The sequence below is a fragment of the Zasmidium cellare genome (assembly GCF_010093935.1).
Source record: "Zasmidium cellare ATCC 36951 unplaced genomic scaffold M409scaffold_1, whole genome shotgun sequence".
Classification (NCBI taxonomy): domain Eukaryota; kingdom Fungi; phylum Ascomycota; class Dothideomycetes; order Mycosphaerellales; family Mycosphaerellaceae; genus Zasmidium; species Zasmidium cellare.
Window position 1 is genome coordinate 1,955,892 of NW_022986945.1, and position 15,792 is coordinate 1,971,683.

The window sequence follows — 15,792 nt, forward strand, 5'->3', positions numbered from 1 at the left end:
ATGGGGATGAACAATTGAGCGGAATACCAAAGGCAGAGGCATGATCACCAACCTTGGTCGTGGGTGTAGTCCGCAGAGCCCTTTCCTGAACCAAAAGCCCAACGCTTCGATTGAGACGGGAAAGCGCCTTACAGATCTTGCGCTCCGTCCTCAGCTTTCAGAACCCGAAACCAGCCGCAACAACAAGAGCGAATCTCTTCAGTTTGCAAAGGACGTCATGACGATAAGCATCCCTTCCAGCTTGGGCAAAGCTTATTGGAATAGCTTGAAAGCAGGAAGCTTCCCAACTGCCTAATTGGGACTACTGTTCAGCGATTAGTGAGTTTACCAAAGGAATGCCAAGGGTGGGCCTCAGTTGTAATGCGTCTTCGGGTGTGCTTGCTAATGAAGCAAGATCGTCTGGCCTGAGAGCGGAGTGCCACAGCGTTACACCACCAGAACTGCAGACAGCTATTAGCACATGCAGGGTCTCTTTGTTGCTTGCGAGGTTCGCACGCGATCAGTCATTGCTCGGTGTGGGTTCGAGTTGTCGCTGTACTCAGCTGAAGCGCTATTCTTCCCTTCTGTTTCCTTTCACTTCCTCAGAACAGCCAGGATGGATTCATCGTCAGAGACCGGCTCAGACTCATCACATCTGCTCCATCCGGAGACAGAGAAAGAATATGACTTTCAGAGACCTCGAAAATCCTTCACCACCCGCAATCGGAGACCTTTGATCTGGAGTGGTCTCAGCATTCTCGGCGTGGTACTACTCATCGGCACATACATATCTGTGACGGCGCGATCACGCAGAACCAGCTTTCTCCCTAGCAGTACGTTTTTCGAGCATGATTATGAATCGTATCGTCTCTAACCAATCGACAGTATCATGGGGCCCAGTCACCTTCACACCAGATGAAAGGTTCTCCGTGAGCTCGACTGGAAAACACAATCCCTGGAACGAACTCATACCCTTGGGCAAGGGATTCGTCAGAGTACCAAAGGACCAGACGCAAGGCTTGGGCGAGACCCATCTACTTCACAACGGAGACGGAGAGTACTGCTTGTCTGTCTTTCACCAGCTCCATTGTGTCGCCATGCTGCGGAATGCGCTGAACAGCATGCGGTCAGAGGGAAAGATCATGACGCATGACAGTGGCGACGATGGGCAGGACCCATTGGTGCATGTTGACCATTGCATCGATTATCTTCGACAGGTGAGCGATAACGTTGCTCCAGGCAATCTTTTCGCCTTTCTGACTCTTTGATAGTCTATCATGTGTTCTGGGGACATGACGCTCGAGCACTACTCCATGCTGGACAACGGGACTCTCGGGCCAGGCGTGAATGGATACTTCGTCAACCATCAGTGCAAGAATTGGGATCAGATCGTGGATTTCGCGACGACACACCGATCACGAAATGCTAAAGGCATTCACTGATAATGAAATCGGCTTAACTCACATGAATGATGTTCCATCTCCACGAACGACTCTTTCCTTGCTGCTCCTCACCCGGAAGTTCTTTTGTTGCTATTGTGGGACATCCGCAGTAGCGTCCTCAGTGGTATCTCATGAGGATGTATGCCAAATATTAGGATCGCTCGTCAAGACCTTCGCAACGTCTTCGAAATTCAAGCGTAACGATGAATGAAGTCAGCTGGATCTTCAACTCACCCCATCGAGGCGAGGAACAGATACGTCACTGGGCGTACGAGAGCGAATCAACGCTTGTTCATGTGGCCATCGATCCCCTGGCTCTTACAGAGCTATTCACGCCTGATGTTGGACTCGATGGCTCAGTCGAGGATGCTGTCGCGGGGAACCCGTGCTGGCTCCAAGCCTCATAGGGTGTATGCCCTGAGTCTGTCGACTCTGCTGAATCCCTTCCACCATCCAGTCTTGGACTTGCAGCATCAGATATTGGCCTAGAAGAAGTCTCGCTCACCTGGTCTCCATCATAATCCTCAGCCTGTTCTCTTGCACCCAGGACAGCATTCCCAGAGAGGCCGTGAGACGGCAGCTTCGCGGACGGCTTCATGAAGCGCTACGATACTGCTCGAACATGCTGTATCGATCGTCTTGGGGTTTTCGGCCTTGACTAGTATTTTGCCGAATCAAGAAGGCTCACCCTTGATGGTCCCCTCCAGTCCTAGAAGTAACGAGATTCGATTCATCACAATAGCATGACTGATGCCAAAGTACCCGCATACAGGATCTATCTACAACTTCGCCCTCCCCTCCTCCTCAACAACAACAGCAACCAACATTCCCTCCCCAACATCCTCCCCGTCCTCCGCCTCCGTCACCCACTTCACAACCCCCCTCCTGCGACTCCTCACCTCGACCTCCATCTTCATCTGCCTCACCACCGCCACCGCCTCGTCCTTCTCCACCACATCCCCCTCATCCACACAGACCTCCACCAACTTCCCCGACAGCGGCAAGATGATATGCGAGGGGTCGGATTTGTTGCCCTGCGGGTGCGAGGAGATCATGGCGGAGCTGGAGGCTGTGGTGGAGGAGAGGGATAGGGTGTAGGGGATGGGGTGAGGGGAGGCAGGGGTTGTGTAGAGGATCTGGGCGCGCAAGGACGTGGGGAAGTCGGATTGGAGGATTTTTTGGAGGTGGAGGTGGTGGGTTTGTTCTTCCTGTTTGGAGTCTTGGGGTTGGAGGACGAGTTTCCAGGCGTCGTCTTTTTTGAGCAGCGGGCCTGCACTTCCGCCTCCTGCCGCTGCGAGTGCGGAGGATGTCGATGAGGAGGAGGATTGCGAGGTGGCGAGACCGTGCAGGGGGTCTTTGATGTCGTGGGACGTTTTGCTGAGTGAGAGGAGTTCCTCGTGTTTCGCCTCGAGCCATTGCGTGTCGCAACTCCGTTGTTCGAAGTCCTCATGCGAGACAATAGCTCGTAAAAGAGGAAGGTTCGTCTGAATCCCTGTGACAGAGGTATCCTGCAACGCGCGACGGGCTTTGGCGACGGCGTCCGGGAAGGTTCGGGCGGTGATGATGATTTTGGCGATGACGCTGTCGAAGTCCGAGGTGACGATTGCTGGGGCGTTGGGGACCAGAGCGGTATCCACGCGGGTTCCCACGCCGGAGGGGAAGTGGAAGGATGTGATTTTGCCGATGCTGAGGGCGTAGTTCTTTTCGACGTCTTCGGCCGTCACGCGGAGTTGGATGGAGTGTTGTTGTGGTGGAGTCAGGGGGTCTTGGGATAAGCCATCGAGGCCGATTTCTGAGAAGGAGGCGCCCTGGGCGAGGCGGAGTTGGGCTTTGACGATGTCGGTCGAGCAGATGGATTCCGTGATGGTGTGTTCGACTTGTAGGCGGGGGTTGATTTCTAGGAAGAAGAACTCTTGCGTGTGGGGGTTGAGGAGGAATTCAAAGGTGCCTAGGGAGGCGTATTTGACCTGGCCGTTCACATTAGCACACATGATCAATCGCCCATCCTAAAGCCCTCCTCTCTGTGCGTATAAGACTTACTTCTTTAGCAATCCTCACAGCCGCCTCAACAACCGGCTTCACAACCCTTCGATCCGCACACATACTCGGCGCCAACTCCACAACCTTCTGATACCGCCTCTGAATACTACACTCCCTCTCCCAAAGATGACACACCCCACCCCTCCCATCCCCCAAAATCTGCACCTCCACATGCCTGTACCCATCCACCGCCGCCTTCTCCGCGAAAACCTTCTTGGTCGGACTCTCCTCCACCGCCCTCGTCACCAGACTCCTCAAATCCTCACTCCGCCGAATGAGTCGGATCCCCCGTCCCCCACCCCCATCGACCGCTTTGACCATGATCGGAAAGCCATTCTTCTCAGCAAACCGTTCGACTTCCTCGACGTCCCCCGTCGGACTCGTGAACGCCGGCAAGACAGGAACCCCGCACATCTCCGCCAACTTCCTCGCCTCCAGTTTATCCCCCGTGCGACCTAAATTCTCCGCTCCGGGTCCCACGACCATCACGTCTATCGACCCCATGCGGTCCGCTAACTCGGCGCTCTCGGAGAGAAATCCATAACCGGGGTGCAGAGCGTCGATGCGGTGTTCCTGGACGATCTGCAGCATCTTGTCGACGGACATGTAGTCCGCAGCGGAGTCGAGCTGGATGGCATGGGAGGCGTTGAAGACGTGGGAGATGTCGTTTTCGCTGTACAAGGCGTAGGTCTCGAGGTTCAGTTCGCGGCATGTTGAGAGGATGCGGGCGGCGATTTCACCTCTACGTGCAACAGGTCAGTTTCATATTTGACGGTGCAAGGACGTCGACGGGTAGACAGGTAGTTTTCATGTTTCACTCACCGATTCGCCACCAAGATCTTTGTGATTGGTCGAGGTTGAATTCGTTCCGGCATTGTGAATGTATTTATTCTATCAATTAACATCTGCTAGAACCATGAACAGAATATTAGAGATGATGAAAGAAAACAGATTTCTGATCTTGACATGAAGGAGGTGAGGTCAAAAGCTGCTTGCCTCGGCTTTCAAACCTTCCTCATCCAGCAGCTGCGGAGGTGTTGTTGAATGACAACCGACTGCCACAAGACAGGATGCAGAACAGTCGATGTAAAGGTACTGATGCAACTGGGTAATGCTTCTGTTTCGTGGGTAGACTGTCTATCTTCATACCTGTCATGATCATCATAAAAAAAGAAGCGGTCGTTGTCGTATCGTCATAAACGCGCAAAATGCAAGAGCACCGCTCCCCAAACTCATCCTCCTTTCACCTCTCAACCAAAAAGTGCCAATAACCGGAATGCAACAACTTCTCATCAACGTCGATCTCGATGCCTGCGTCTGCTAGACCGGCCTTCGTCGTCATCTTCACCACCACCACCACCACCCTGTCCGCCCAAAAGTCCGCCCACCAGCCCCTTGAAAAGATTACCCGCGCCTCCCTGCCCACCAAGCAATTCATTAATCTTCTGCGCCAGAGGGTCCTCGGCCTTGCGGTTGCCGTTCTCATCGAACCGGTCCGGCAGATCCACGGTATCGTCAGAATCATCGTCCTTGTCGCCGCGATCCCTCTCTCTGTTCCGTTCCCGATCATGCGACCTGCGCTCATGGTCATCACCCTCATCACGATGGGAGTGATGTGAGTCTCGCTCCCGCTCCTTCCCTTTACGTTTGCTTCTTCGACGATGCTTGCGGTCGTCGCTTGTCTCGGTATCACTTTGCCGTGGCTCTGAAGGATCGCCACGCTTAGCGTCGTCCTTTCGTCGGCTTGCTTCTGGCGAATGCGCGACGTTGGAGTCCAGATCGAATCTGACACGGCTGGTAGAGCGTTGGCGTGGTGTGCTTAAACCATCTGCAGAGTTAGGAGTCAGCATTGCCATTCTGAACGTCACAAACTCAGGCTACGGGTCCTTTTGGGACGTACCCGCTTCCTGAGACTCGCGCTCTTTTTCAGTGTCGTTGTTGGGCGGACTCACATTCTCAGGATCTGGTCTGCCTCGCCCTCTACCATGATCCTGCGCTCCATAGCGAGTATCGCCCGCAAATGTGTCGCCAGGGTAAGGCTGTCCTAGGTTGGCATCGCTATGGCCATATGCGCCATGTGAAGCGTCATAGGGTTGTTGAGTGGGTGGCTGGTTGGCGTAGTCTGCTGGATTGTAGGTAGGATAAGACTGCTGCTCGGGATACTGAGCGTTGTCACCAGTCGGTGGTGGAGGGAAGTAGTTGCTTGATGGGTACTGCTGTTGTCCATACGCTTGGTTTGGCTGATATGGTGGGTACCCATTGTCGACCATCGGAGGTGGGCTGTAAGGATCCTGTGCATAAGGGCGGTTGTAGTATTCATCGTCTGTTGAAGTATGTCAGTGTGAGTGCCATCTCAATCATGGTGCATTGACTTACGATCAGGTCTCCTCCTCTCTGCCTCCACCTTGCTCCGTTCACGTTCGCGGTGTTTGCCGAATTCGTGAGCAGCAAGGCCGCCAACACCAGCAGCAGCACCCATCTCAGCGGCACGCCGTCCACGAGAACGGCTACGGCGGCGTCTTGTGTCGGGACTGCTGTCGGCGCTGCCACCACGACGGCGATAGAGACCAGGCTCCTCGTCGCTGTAGTAGCCGCGGCGATCATCAGGATAGATAGGTTCTTGACCGTATGCTATCAACCCAGGACGACCGTCAACACTCCTCCTGTCATCTGCAGGGTATGGAGCAGGGACCGACCTACTCCTTGACCGGCTTCGGCTGTGCCTCCGCCTTCCTCTGTTCATCTCATCCTCGATGATGGCGTCCTTTTTCGCTTCCTTGTTCGCCTTGTTCTTTTCATACAAACCAGCAAGAGCAGCACCTCCCAAGCCTGCAGCTGCGATTGGAACTCCTTGCCTGATGCGAGACTTGCTGCGTTCTCTGCCACCTCTGCTGCGAGACCGAACCTTTTCCCAGATACCAGCGGCGGCGGCAGAAGCCAGACCTGCTTGTGCGATGCGGCGGTTGCGGTGTTCAGGGTCACGATGCTCGGACATCCCACGTCGTGTATCGTCCGTGTAGTAGCTGTCAACGCTACCACGTCGTCTTCTCGATCGACTACGACGGTGGTGGCCATCCTTGACCACCACAGTCTCATTCTTGTTGCCACGATTCTTCAACGCATACCCTGCTAGAGCACCGACAGCAGCGACAGCTGCCAGGCCACCAAGTTGTTGTCCGCGTGACAGTGAGTGTCCACGATCTTTCGAGCGGGAGCGAGGTCTACGCCGGCCGTGTCTGTCATCGCTGCGAGAGCGACTCCGCGAACGGCGCATACTGCGCATGCTTCTCGCTCTGCTCAATGCTTCAGCTCCAACGGCGCCAAGGGCAGCACCGCCAATGGCACTCTTGGCTCTGCCTCCAACTTCCTCGCCCTTTCTCTTCCGGTGATGTCTGAGAATCTCAGCAGCACCAATACCGGCGATAGCACCTTCTGCCAGGTGGCGCTTGTGGTGTGAATCTTTGTCGTCTTCCACAACACGCTCACGTCGCTCGTACACGTAGCTATCGTCGCTGCTGTAGTTGGAAGCGCTATCGCGAGGTCGTATTTCCGTCTTGCGGTCGTAGCTGTCGCTTCGTCGTCTTCGCTCAACCACGCGGCGTTCGTAAAAGTAGTCTTCTTCCGGTTCTTTGGCTGCCTCGGGCTCTGGGACTGGTACAGGAACTGGTGCCGGTGGCTCTTCCTTCTTGACCAGCGAGCGGCTCTCGTCTCTCTCTTCCTTGATCACCTCTTTTCGTTCGACAAACTCGTATTGAGGCTCTTCTCGGCGAATGATGATCTTTTGCGGCTCACGGCGTTCTTCGCGGATAATAATCGGTGCTTGCTGTGCTGGCTCTCGAATGATGATTGGTTGCGGTGCCGGCTGTGCAAAATATTCGGTGCTCTTGCTGTACTTCTCCAGATCGTATGGACGTTCTCGTGCTGGGGAGTAATCTCGGTCACGCTCAAAACGGAATTCACGCACGCGCTCAGGCGAGGGCGGGGATGGCGCACGAATGACTTCGGTATCCTTCTCGACAAATTTGTACTCGCTACGATGGGAGCTCCTAGGTCTCTCGTAATCGCTGTCCCGCTCGACCACGCGGTAGCTGATGTCTCGTCGTGGTGGGTCGGCGGAGCGCTCGGTCCGAATGAAACGGTAGTCTACTTCATCTCGATCCACGCGCGAGGGCGGCGGTGGCTCGCGTTCCCAGCGGCGCTCAGTGACTCGATATTCGACGTCGTCGGAGTGTCTGGACGGAGCGGGAGGGTCCTCACGGTGTTTGTGCTTGATAACAATCTTGTCCTTGACCTCCTCCTCGTCGTCCTTGTAGACTGAGCGGGTGATGGACTCCGGGACTTGGTATCGCTTGACAGTGGTGTAGGAGCGGCGGGGAGCCTCTTCGTAGTCGCGCTCTTCACTTCGCTCGCGATAGACAGTACGGCTGCCCCTCACGGAAGTCATGATGGGCAGTCAAGCAGCGGGGCGTAGGTACTCCGGTCAACGGCGATGTTGTTTTGCGACAGCCTTGCCCACCAGGCCGTGGTCGCGGTGAAGGGGAAGAGGGGTTGGTGGTAGAGAGGCTGTCGTTGCCGAGTGTGCGAATCCGGTGAAGGTGAGGTAAGGTCGATGCGGCTTGGGCTGCGCCTCAGCTGACCAAGGACGGCCAGCTTCTGAAGGTGGTGTGAAGGTGGACAGTCGCTTCGTGTGAGAAAGACTGGAAGCGGCGACAATGGCCCTGCACGTCTCAAGACTCCGCGACGGGCGAGAACCTGCGGTCGCGCCTCCTGCTGTCGCAGTCGAAAGTGGGTGGGCAGGCTGGTGGCAGGTAGGAGCGATGACGCCCGGCCGCTCTTGCTCCGAGGAAGCGAAACGACGGGAAGGTCCGGCCCAAAACTCAAACCGACGCCTTGTTTGAGACAACGACAACGTCCCACGTCTGTACGCAGAGTCGAAAAGCGGCAGTGCGAAAAATGTGTGACAGCGAGACAAATGAATTGTAGACCGAACGAACGGCAGAAGAGTCATGGAAACCCGTCGTTCTCCAAGATCACGCCCCAGTCCCCAACCATCTCACCTAGCCCGGCCAGCTATGCACCCTGACGCAATCGCCTCTTCGCACCACCATCAACCGTGACTCCAGCAAGAAAAATATCACTACACTCGACGCCACTTCGACATGTCCGCGTGGCCAATTCTTCAGAGTAATATTGCTTCGCATTCGAGGGCATCCTGGTCCAGTTCACGCAGAATGACGGCCGTGAAAGCCCTTCCCCTCGAAGATGATAGGTGAGGTTCAAGCTGCAGAGTGACTGATGACTGCCAGAACGACGGCCATGTCAGCGTAGCAGCAGCAGCAACGCATGTTTCAGCGGCAGCCTCTTGCATCCCCGTCGATGCAGTCGGGCGAACAGCACTACAAGCCGGCCATTCAGAGGGTATCGATGTGATCTAATACATGTATATGCTCTATTCTCATTGGCACGAGGCTAAAGGCACAGCATCTCAACGACAGTCTGACTGACTGACAAGATCTTCTTCCCTTGGGAGTCTGGATAAAACTTCAAAGCTCGCGTTGAACATCCCATCAACGATCAGGACCTGTTGTCCCTAGTCCGGCCCCGTCAAAAGGCCATACCCATATGTAGTCCTGGCGAACATCGCCAACCCTCGTTCTCGTTCACACACACAGAGTACCACCGAACTCCACACCCAGCTCCTCCTTCCCTCGACCGCCATCTCCAGGACTACGACACCACCCTTCACGAACAACACATCACGCATCGCCTCTCCCCAATCCTCACATCCAGTCTACCGCCGGTACGCACGTCATGACGCCCAAGTGCATGCCCAAAGGATCTGAAGTCCCATACCATCCCGCTCGCAAGCAAGGAAGAACCCAATCACGAGCTGGCTGCTGCTCGATCATCTGACCCACAAGGCGGCGATTGAACAACTTTCGCCACAGTTTGAATTGTTGTGCAAGAGAAGAGCGGCAATTTCTGGTACAGTAGTTTGGTGAATTGGTTGGAATAATAAAAATACCTCTATACACATCGAAAAATAGAAAAAACATGACCACCAAAAAGGGAGAAGTCTGTTGAACCTCGTCCACTCCCATGCTCACAGCGTACAAATCGTCCCTCCTCAACCCTCGCTCGACCATAGCCAGCCGAGAAGCTCATAATATGAACAAGAAAAAGAAGATATCCATCCCTCGCAGTGAAATGGTAAAAGAGACATCCACTCCATCGTCGCCAAAAAGTCCGCCGTCTTCCACGTCGGTATCTCGACAAATGCCTCTCAAATCTTGCCTCTCAAATCGTTCCTTCATGCCACTCAATCCTCCTCCCCCTCCTCATAGATGCCCGTCTGATCGTTTCAATCCTTCCCTCGCTCGCACACCACCCTTCAAAACAACGACATTTCGTCCATCCAATCGAGCAAAATTCTGTATTCCCGCCAAATCATTCGTCGGTTCTGTCCTCCTGCTGTCGTACTTTTAGGTGTGCCTGTAAGCTAAGCACCAGATGAGCCGCCCATGCGAAATAATCGAATGAAGAAATGCCGAGACATAAAAGAGATGAAAGTGCTCTTTTTCCAGTAATACATCCCAGAGTCCAGTGAATCCTGTTGGCGCCTTGAAAGAATTGGATGAGATGTTGGTGGGGTTGGGTAGTGTGTCAAAAATGCGTTTCTCCTTCGTCCAGTTTCGTATGCGTGTTGCTTCGCTTCGTCTCCTTCCGTTTCCAGAATGGCCGGTGTTGACCCAGGGGTCATTCTGTGCTGTTTTCGTCGTTGCGTTCCTCCCTTGAATCGCCCTCAAGTAATCAGAAGATCCCAGCCTCGTCGCGCGATGACATTCTCCCAATCCCAAGACTCTTGCTCCCTCCCTTGGTCCATCAGCTCCCACACGTCCCTCACAACCTCCTCAGCGCGCGAGATATTCCCCAACCTGCTCCACGTCTTCAATCGGTAGAACGCCTCGGTGATGTGGCGCCTCTGTTCCTGCTCGAATGCCGCACAGCCCAGAAGGAAGACGGGCATCAGCAAGACACTCTGCGTGCCGCCCACGTCGTCGATGTCGCCCGAAGGTAGCTCATTCAGCAACTTGAGGCCGCCGTCGACTGCCGTCTTGAGTGCGGGGTGCGGTTCAGACGGAAACACAGTACGCCAGAGGTACACCCAAACGCACTGACGGTACAGCAAGCTGGTCTTGAAGCGGGGACTTTCCGGAACGTAGCGACACTCCCACTTGCGAATCTCGTCGTCGATCCTGTACGTTTCCACCTGCACTTCGGGATGGCTGAGCCAGCAAAACCCTGGGCGAACGGTCTTTTTTGCGCGGATCGTGTCTCTGAGATGTCGGATGCGAGACATCAAGCCGAACAACCCGTCCATCACGCCGAGTAGCGAGCCTGCTGCTGGGGACACCATATATTGCGGGGGATCGAAGTCTTTCATCAGCTCCAGACTGCGGTCGTCGGTGGTGGGTTCGATATTGGTGATGGAACTGCTGAAGTCATGGTACAAAAGGAATTCAAGAATGAAGGTTCGCAGCTTTTGGTCGGCAAAGTTGTCGCGTTGCTGAATGAGCATGTCCTTCATCGCGCCTAGGTGTACCTACAAGAGCAGTCAGTATGAGGTCTAGAAGCAAGTCTTCGCCCTCGACGCTGCTTACTCGATAGTCACTGTCGAGGCTCCCAGAAGCAACGGTCTCCAGACATAGGATCAAAGCCTGAGCAAGAGCGATAGGGATGCTGGGGGATCCAGGCTTGCTCGTCGGTGTGAGAGCGCTGCTTCCAGGCTGCGGTTGGTCGACTGGTGTCAGCTCGGCGCCAGCTGTGATGGATTGAGCTGGTGTAGCAGATCTGGCGTTGTCAGGCTCGAGCGCTGTGTGGGGTCCGTTGAGAAATTGAATTGCCAAATGATGGTGATGTTCTCGCCGGGCTCTCGCCTCGTCCGTACTTCCAGGGCCGCTTGCCAGGAAGCAACTGCTGGCAAAGAACAAGACGCTGTGCATGAGGCCAACGTTCTTCATGGCCAATGGCATGATAAGATCCAAGAACGGGTTGGATTCGTCGATGAGAGACAGCCTTTCGCCGATTTTAGTGGAGAAGAAGTATATGAGTTGCCTATCAAGATCGCCATTGATGCCTGGCGCCATGTCCGGTATCGAAGGAGGCACTGATGAGTGTCCGAGATGGCCCACTTGGAGAGCTGCTTTTTGTTTGCCACTCCGCCAGGGTTGCTTGGGCTCGTAGCCATCGCAGACGACGTTGTTCTTCTCGCAGTTCATGCATGATGGCTTGGTCTCGTCGCATTTCTTCTTGCGCCGGCGACACGTCCCGCAGCCAGTCTTGGAGCGGGCGTGTGAGGTCTTTTTAGACTCGCTAGCGTCGACAATGGGGTGTTTTCTGGGGCGGCCGCGCTTCTTGCGGGGAGGCGGCGACGACACGATGCCCACCGGCGACTTGGCGTCCCTCACCGCGTGCAACTGTCCATTGATGTACTTTTCGTCGTCGAGCTCTTCGATCTTGGGCACTATCCGGAATTGTCGCGACGAGTCGGCGCTGCTGCTGTTGTCGTCGTCGTCGCTGTCGTGGTTGGTGAGGGCGGTGCTGACGGTGGTCGTGGGCGTGGTCAGGTCGGGCGAGGAGCTCGAGGTGGTGGAGGCGGCGGAATAGTAAGAGCTGCGCGCGATGCTGTGCCTTTGGTCAAAGGCCACGGGCGATATGGGCGTGAGCAGCTCCATGCTGCGAAGGTTGGACTCCGGACCAGATTGGCGTAGGTCGAGATGGCAGTGGTATGATGGACGGCGGCTTATCTTCCCAGACGAATATCGGATGGGTAGTGCAGCGACCCGTGCGTGGGATTGTGATGAATCGGATTGATCCTGGCCCTGGCAGTGGTACGAGGGCCCCTACCATGTATATGGTATTTGAAAAGCGTGGAGCTAGAATCGACGCACATGCTGTTAAGCTTCCGTCGAGGGGCATGCACTACATGTACAAGTATGTACCCAAAGCAGCAGCACCGCGGATGACGACACCTTGGAGAAAGCGGCTCAACAATGCAGAGAGGGATGCACAGGCGGTATAGTGCTGGTTAGCAACAGCAGCAGCAAGAGCAGCGAGCAGCGGTGCAGGCGAAAGAGTCGAGACAAACATGGCATCGAGGCAGTGGATCGCTCTCCACAGCAGGGTCTGGGTCTGGGATGCAGCGGGCCAAATGAGTGGGCGGCAGCAGTGCAGCATGCATCAGGGCCGTGAGAGCAACACGCCCAGGGAGGATGCGAGCTGGCGAGTCAGTCGTGCCACCAGCTACAACCGGGCAACGTGAGACGGCAATCATGGCTCTCTTCCATCGTTGCCACCCCCAAAGATGTGAAGATGTGCATAATGGGAAATGGCTTGCTGACAGGCGTGGTGGACAGTGAGAACGCTGAGGCTCGCAATCGAGTTTAGCCCAGGACTGACTGCGCGTCGGTTCGCCCGCACTTCTCCCGCTCGGCATCACTGTCACCGTGAAGAAGAAGCACTCGGCTACATACACACGGCTCTGCCGCCGTTGCACAGCGTCTCGTCTGGCGACGGCATAAGCGGCTCAGCATTGCCACCCCTGCCGGCGCCTGTTTGAGCCTCGACGCAAGGGCGACGTATATGTTCGAATTCATTCACTCACTGCTGTCTCGGGACGGCTGGCCGAGTCGCCAGGCCGATGCGCGTAGAATGCAGACGATTCGGCCTAGCGACCAAGCGCCGTCGGGGCCAGGATTAAGGTTCATTACCGGTGGGCTGAACGATCGATTAGACGGCAGCAAGCGAGCAGCTAAAGTCATCATCTCCTCCGATCAACAACTTGACCTCGTCCGCCTCATCAACCGCCCCCTCCAGGCCAGCCACACCACCACGCCTTCACCCCGTACCTGCTGAGGATGCTGACTCCGACACTGTCGTCGCACCGTGATTGGCGGCGTGCATCAATCAGCCCCGCTTTCCCAAGCGAACATAGACGCGCCCACCACTTGCGGACAGCCCTCGCGTGTGACAGGCGCGATGTCGTGCATGATACCTGCCAGGAAGGGGTGCTGCGGCGCTCAGATCACCACTCACACCCTCTGCCTCTAATAATCCACAGTAATCATGCATCCTCTGCGGGGAGGGGAGGGCTGATCGCAGCGTTGCGCGTCTACAGTACACATGGAACCGCGCCTCTATCTCTGACAGCCAGAACAGGATGATGGGGATGCAGGACTGCACGCTACTCACGTTACACAGCAGTATCTCGCCTGCACTAGTAACGAGTTCGAAAGACCTCACGTCTACTGGCCGTAGTCAAGGGACGGTCCGCCAACGTGAAGTGGTACAGCTACAGGATTCGCCGCGAACCGTGAGCCTCCAAGGACTCGGGAGCCTTCATTTGACTGGTAGACACTCGAAAGTATGATCGATGCTGACATTACAGAACGCCTGCCAAACGGCACAACTTTGCCTTCATCCAACATCCTGGGCTGTCCAGTCTCACGCTTGCTCATGTCATGATGTCGGCCAGCAGCAGGAATGGCCTTCTCCAGCAACCGACATATTCCCAGACGAGGCAAACAACACGTTCGATCCAGAATGTATCCACAAGAGGACCGCAAGCGAATGAAGAGGCCAGTCGTTCTGCCGGCAGGAATGCTCAAACAAGGTTGGACATCGCAGCACGAATTGCCGCAGCGGGAAGGAGCGAATCAATCATCTTTGAGCATTTGCCTGCAACAATAGTCGGTCAAAGACGGCCCAATACGTAGACGGCCGCGACTGGAAGCGATCCAAGATCAAGAGCGTCTGTCCAGCTTTTTGCAATCGATTGCCATCTCGGATACTCGCGGATGCTGCATTATACAGCTCCTCCTCCTGAACCACGGGTGAAACAATGAAATGGCTTGGTGGCTTGAGATGTATTGAGTAGCCCTACAGAACAGCCCAGCCCCGTAAGGGTCTGACGGTTCATCGAGAAGTATACGATCTCGATGTTCTCACCTCAGCTAAGCCTATTCCTTCCACTCGGGAAGCAGGTACAGGGAGGGCACGCTGCCCAGGCACTCGCATTCTAGGGTCCTGTCACGGCCAGCTTCTGGGGTCAACTCAATGATGATTCAGCACGCAGTCGTCCTCCGAACGCCTCCCAGTTGGTGGAACGACAAAATCAGGTCACGGTTCACACCAACGGCATATTCAGCGACCGCTGACTGTCATGTGGCCAAAGTCTCACACACCTTCTACGGCAAAGGCAGCACCCATCTTGATACACCGCCTGTGTGAGGTTATAGCACATGGCATCTACGGCTGCCGATTCGCCACATCGACAATGATCAACGTCGCCCCCATTGCTGGCGAAATAACGAGAGTGAAGACTCGTCCGGCTGGCGTCGGTCTTACACGACAAGATCCGAGAACATTTTTTAAGATCTGTTCACGATATCCCAGACTTACGAGTCATGCGGCATTTGAAACGCCTCTCGTGGCGGCTGACCACTTAGATGCCATCTGTTATGCCCCTCCACGTCTTCATGACGAACCAGCTCGCTGATGGTGACAAGTCCGAAAAGTCTAATCGACTGTCCAGAGGCACCGCATCGAGAACGACTGCTGCAACACATCGACCGCCCTACCCGGCTGGGTGCTCAAAATGAGGGTCCGAGTCGGGATGTGATGAAAGTAGGGCAACATGCATAAGGTTCAATCACTTGTCCGGAGAAGTGGCCGGCCCCCACGTGTTCTCAGCTCTTGCCAAAGCCGACACAGCCTCACTGACCATTCGGCATAAGACGAGCAAGAGACGATGGTGATGATGAAAAAACGACCTGAGGATGTGCGAGAAAGTTTACGGCTAACAGCAAAATGTCGGTGTGGACGTGGTTGGAGGCGTACGTACATGTGTTGCGCGTGAACATGTCCGTGAGCCTTTCCTCGACTCCGGCAGAAGTGTGGGTGTGGGATGGCAAGAGCATGTGATTGTTGGGCGACGACGACTGGATCGAAGCGTGGCGGAGTATGGTCCTTTTACCGGCAGAGAGGGAGGCCAGTCTATTACTGACACCTGCAGGCACGTCGGTGCTGAACGTACGCATCGTGTCAGAGCGAGTCCATGCCTTCGAGTTTGAGTGTGAGTAAATTGCCTTCGTCTAGAACGCTGCAACCCCACGCATTGGAACAAGTCGACTAACGACAATCCTAGATCTCACTGACAAACAAGGTAGACCTGCTCGACGGCCGACACTTGGCCCATCTGAAGCGCTCGCAAAGCATCACAAATGCCCGCTAACCCGCCAGCTATCGTCTTGGTGGGATGTGGCTTCACTGC

At 55.3% G+C, this 15,792-nt stretch overlaps 5 protein-coding genes across 5 annotated transcripts; 2 read left to right on the forward strand and 3 right to left on the reverse strand.

The window, feature by feature from the left end:
- Positions 1-595: 595 nt before the first annotated feature.
- Positions 596-1,421, forward strand: M409DRAFT_16423 (uncharacterized protein; the record flags this gene model as incomplete). Its single annotated transcript, XM_033803616.1, has 3 exons — positions 596-812; positions 865-1,196; positions 1,251-1,421. The coding sequence occupies 3 exons, from the start codon at positions 596-598 to the stop codon at positions 1,419-1,421; spliced, it is 720 nt and encodes a 239-aa protein (XP_033675043.1).
- Positions 1,422-2,200: 779 nt separating this feature from the next.
- Positions 2,201-4,336, reverse strand: M409DRAFT_49022 (uncharacterized protein; the record flags this gene model as incomplete). Its single annotated transcript, XM_033811115.1, has 3 exons — positions 2,201-3,388; positions 3,462-4,203; positions 4,284-4,336. 3 exons carry the CDS (start codon positions 4,334-4,336, stop codon positions 2,201-2,203), a joined length of 1,983 nt encoding a protein of 660 aa, XP_033675044.1.
- A 417-nt stretch (positions 4,337-4,753) lies between these two features.
- Positions 4,754-7,905, reverse strand: M409DRAFT_49023 (uncharacterized protein; the record flags this gene model as incomplete). Its single annotated transcript, XM_033811116.1, has 3 exons — positions 4,754-5,289; positions 5,362-5,784; positions 5,838-7,905. The coding sequence occupies 3 exons, from the start codon at positions 7,903-7,905 to the stop codon at positions 4,754-4,756; spliced, it is 3,027 nt and encodes a 1,008-aa protein (XP_033675045.1).
- A 2,358-nt stretch (positions 7,906-10,263) lies between these two features.
- On the reverse strand, positions 10,264-12,196 carry M409DRAFT_49024 (uncharacterized protein; the record flags this gene model as incomplete). The annotated part of the gene is made up of 2 exons (XM_033811117.1): positions 10,264-11,064; positions 11,123-12,196. 2 exons carry the CDS (start codon positions 12,194-12,196, stop codon positions 10,264-10,266), a joined length of 1,875 nt encoding a protein of 624 aa, XP_033675046.1.
- Positions 12,197-12,609: 413 nt separating this feature from the next.
- On the forward strand, positions 12,610-13,376 carry M409DRAFT_49025 (uncharacterized protein; the record flags this gene model as incomplete). Its single annotated transcript, XM_033811118.1, has 2 exons — positions 12,610-12,747; positions 13,020-13,376. The coding sequence occupies 2 exons, from the start codon at positions 12,610-12,612 to the stop codon at positions 13,374-13,376; spliced, it is 495 nt and encodes a 164-aa protein (XP_033675047.1).
- Between the last annotated feature and the right edge of the window lie 2,416 nt (positions 13,377-15,792).